Source organism: Glossina fuscipes, unplaced genomic scaffold, assembly GCF_014805625.2.
Source record: "Glossina fuscipes isolate IAEA_lab_2018 unplaced genomic scaffold, Yale_Gfus_2 0, whole genome shotgun sequence".
NCBI classification, from domain to species: domain Eukaryota; kingdom Metazoa; phylum Arthropoda; class Insecta; order Diptera; family Glossinidae; genus Glossina; species Glossina fuscipes.
The window spans coordinates 157,853-162,404 of NW_023998414.1; the positions used below are offsets into that span (position 1 = coordinate 157,853).

At 33.7% G+C, this 4,552-nt stretch overlaps 1 protein-coding gene across 1 annotated transcript in view; it reads right to left on the reverse strand.

Moving 5' to 3' along the window:
• The window catches only part of LOC119642345 (uncharacterized protein DDB_G0283357-like), a 36,314-nt gene that overhangs the window by 12,823 nt on the left and 18,939 nt on the right, over positions 1-4,552 (reverse strand). Inside the window, exon 2 of the mRNA XM_038041484.1 lies at positions 1,763-2,481. Coding sequence (XP_037897412.1) covers positions 1,763-2,481 — 719 coding nt within the window. The remainder of the gene's footprint in view (positions 1-1,762; positions 2,482-4,552) is intronic.

A 4,552-nucleotide genomic window follows, 5' to 3' on the forward strand; every position in this document is an offset into this window, starting at 1 on the left:
GCATGCGTTTGTTCTGAATTTAATTGAATTGTTTGATTTGTGTGCGTCTGTGTCAGTCCGTCGGGTTTCTCGGTCTGTCGGTCTGCCTTCATAATGGTTTGATATTTATGTTTTTCATTTTGTTGCTTCATAGTGCCAATTGTATTTTTTAATTGGATTCAGTTTTTTGTTTTTTTTTTTTGTGCTTGAGCACATTTCTGTTATAATGACAAATAACTGAAAATGTATGAAAAAAACAAGAAAAAAAAAAGAAAGAAAAAAGCCCGCCAGCGTTTGTTCCTTTTTTTGGCTAACTTTTCATAGGCGTATGCTTCTCAAGTACCTGCGTTTGCAAGCGTACACCGCTCGCCCACCATCATTGAATATATAATAGATATTTTGTTAGTCTTCTTATTCTTGTTCTTCTTCTTTTCTACACTAATAATATTACAATTAACAATCAATTAGTCATCCAAAGATTATAAATAAGCGAAGAGAAGCGCTTTTGTAAGTAAACACTATGTGTATATATGTGTATATATGCATATATAATCTGAATGGATATCAATGTAAACTCTGGGTGTATCTATTAAACTGCATCGCGATATTTCGGACGATGAACGAAAGTGTAAAACTTATATAACAAGCTTTTAGGGGAGACGTCCTTCATTTAAGGGCTTAGCATGAAATTCTTCCTCAATCATTGACTTTGATTATAGTTTTCATGGGCGGCAACTAACCTCGGCATACATTCAAATAATACTAAACATCTTGAAGTTATGACGAGACGAGAGGTAAGCACTTGTCCATGCAACGTATTATTAATGATAACAATGCTAGAGAGTTAAGCGATAGGAAAATAAAGAGGCGCAACTAGTATGTCTAGAGGGCTGCAATCTTCTCGGAAAAGTATTCTCTGCTCGCTCGCCACTCCTCCGGCAAGCATTAGTCCATCAGATTTCGATCGAGAGAAATGTTCGGCAAAAAAATCGGGTAATTGTTCTATCGTTCTATCAATAGTCGTGACTCAGAGAGTCAAGTCGAGAACCGATAAAATGCTGAAGCCAACTACCCTATACGATGCCAGGATATCGTAAGTTTTATAAAGCATTTCGGCAATGGAAAGGAGCGAAAAAATTTTTGATTCGAGCATTTTCAACGCGAATCGACCGACCCGACCCGATCGACTGAAAATACGCAAGCTTGTCAAGTTAATTGAAAAAAGGATCGAAAAAAAAAATAAATAAATAAAAAAAAAATAAAATAAAAGAAAATTTGTTGTTGCTGTTGCAGTGCAATGTTGTCCTATGTTGTCCTCACGTTTCGCTGTTAATTTATTAAAATTCATTCGTTTGACAATTTCTTGTTTATGTTTATGTGGTTTTTTGCTTCAAAAATTCATTTTCAAATCTTTTTTCATGATTCATTCTCTTGTCCTTTGAATCGTAAGCATCGCTTGTGTTTCATGTGACAGATATATTGCATACAATCTTGAAATTCAAGCAGCGGTTTAGATAATAGAATTTTAAATTTTTATTTATGCGGAACGTTTTATATCTTAATGCTTGCTTGCCATGTTTTCTCTCTCTCTCTCTCTCTCTCTCTCTCTCTCTCGCTCTTGACTCCTTGTTAATGTGTTCTTATGAAAAACTAATCAATTTCGTAGCCATAAAGCAAAGAGCAATCAAGAAAGTTGTCTTGTCTTGTTTTTATTTTTATTTATTTTTTTTTGATATCACAACAAATGCACTAAGGTCGTAAATATGTTATTGAAATGACTTACCTGTATCCGATCTTCGGCTAGGCCAGTTTTCATCGATAGTAATTCTCTGGCGCTCACGTCTGGGTAATGGGCATCTTTAAATGCTTTTTCGAGTTCTTCAAGTTGATTGCTCGTAAAAATTGTGCGGCCGTGACGACGTTTATTTTTCTTTTTGCCACTGCCCGCTGGAGCGAGTAGTACGCCATCGGGCCCGGTGGCTGGGTGGCCAAGTAGGCCATTTGCTGGATTATTTGTGGCACTATTTAAGAAAGCCTCGTGTGCGGCAACATTGCTATGATGATGATGATGATGATGATGATTATGATGGCTGTGAGCGTTGGCTGGATGATGTCCGGCCAAATGATGTGGATGACCATGATGATGATGATGATGATGCTGATTATGAGCGTGAGCATGATGGGCAGCGGCCGCAGCTGCTGCATGATGAGCTAAAGCTGCCGCTGCATGCTCGGCCGGCGATAGTGTAGGATGTGCGGAAGCATTGCTACTATTTGGTAAATTATTTGAATTTATAATTGCTGACGTCGATGCTGAAGATGAGGAAGGCGATGAAGAATTATTATTACTACTAATCGAAGTAGTACTCGATTTACTGGGTGAATTCTCATCATTATTATTATTATTATTATTATTATTATTACTAGTATTATTATTATTATTATTATTATTATTATTATTTAAGCTGGCATTGTATTCCGAATTAATGCGTACGGCTTGATCTAAAAAGAAATATTGAAAGAAAGAAGAAGAGTAAAAAAAAACAGTTATTTTATTTTTTTAATAATTTTTCGATCAATTTTTTGCACCTTTAAATATATTGAAGAAATCTTGATTTACTTCTTACGATAGACAGACAGACAGACAGACAGACATACAGACACCCTTTTATCGTTTTTAAGGGCTCAGCATTTAACCCTTTTCTCTTGAATTTTGAGCAGACAATTGACATTTAAGTAATCTTAACTCGTCAATCTCAGGTTTAACTTTTTTTTCAAAATTTATGCACATGACTGCGAGGTAAGAATATAGCAAAGCAAAAAATGCGTTTGTGTTTGTTAAATCCTTATCGACGACAAAATAAAAACAAAACAAAGCAAAATAAAAATAAAAAAAAAAATGGGAAAAGAAAAAGAAAAACGCTTCTCTATCTGCTGCTGCTGCTGCTGTTGCTGTGGCTGTTACTGCCAGGAAATAGTTTTAAATTGATGTGTGCGTGTGCGATGTGTGATGTGTGTGATGTATGTTTGTGTGTGTATATGAGGAAAATTGTGCTCATTTTTTGTTATTGCTATTATTGTTGCTTGCTTATTCTGCATAACGTTATTATTGTATCTTTTTGTTGCCGTTTGCTTGCTTGTGCACTTACGTTAACAATGGCTTTCACATACATTTTATACATGAGATGTATTTATTTACCTTAACCCTGTAACGTTCAAATAACTATATATATATATATATATATATGTGTGTGTTGTTGTCACCACATACCATCATGTATACATATGTTCGTACATGTATTTAAGGAAACGTGCCATCTATTGTTATGCTCGGCTTCGTTGAAGAAAATTTGATGAAAGGAATATTTTCATTCATTCAAATTTTCTCTTTTTCTTCTTCTTCTTCTTTTTCTTTTTGGTTTTGGTTTTTTTTTTTTTGATTTCTTTCGCTATTCTTTTTGGGTGAGTTATGTTGTGACATTTTAAATGTGCGAAAGGTGCAAGAAAAAAAAAGAAGAAATTTTCCTCAGCTATTGTGATTTCAAGTGTGTGTCGGTATTGTAATGACGAAAATCAATCCTATCACAGGAAATACAAGTTTAAATAAATTTATATATAATTTAATACGATAATAAGGTAATTATATTATATTCAGAAAAAGAATGAGAATCAGGATGAGGATGATGAGGATGAGGTAAAACGACACGAAGACGATTACGTGGAAAACGAGATATAGGAGGGGGTAGGAGAGATTTGTTGTGATTTACCAAATGATTTAAGGCAGAGAATATGACAACAACAAATAAAAGAAAAGGATTATGTTAATCAATCAACTTTGAAAAGGTCAATTGATCCCCTACCATTCAGAATGACGACGCAGCAAGAAATTATTTTTGAAGATAAAATTTTGAAAATTTTCATTTGCAATTTATTTTTATTAAATTTGTTTATCATATTTCACATCGTCTCGTCGTTAAATCACAATTCTATCTCCAATCATATAGGACATCCGCACGATATAGAACGATCATCATCAGTCATCAGTCAGTTTTGATTCCAACATATATTTGATATGGATTTTAATATTTCTATAACGAATTGTTGTTGTTGTTGTTTCGTTCAACGATTCATGCATGCATGCATTCATGTAAGCAATTTTCAAATTTTTTCTGCTATTTATCTTGAAAAAATTTCACCTCTTCAGTCAGGATGAGGTAAGGAAGTGCGAAGTCAATTAGTCATTAAATTGTTTTCTACTTTTGCTTTAAATTCATTTTCAATCTGCTCAACTAACTATCTAACTAAATATATTAAGAAGAAAAAAAAAAAAATAAATAAATATAAATAAATAAATAAATAAATAAATAAAATATCTTGACTTTTATCAATCCCCCCCCTTCTTATCGTGTAGCGTAGTCTCTCCTATTCCACTATCACTTGTATTAATCTGTATCCTTAATTTTATAAATAATTTGCATGCGAAGAAAAAATGTTAAGGGAAAACATCATGACCTAAACTGCTGCTTCTGTTTGTCTGTCTGTCTGTCTGTCTGTCTGTCTATCTATCTGTCTG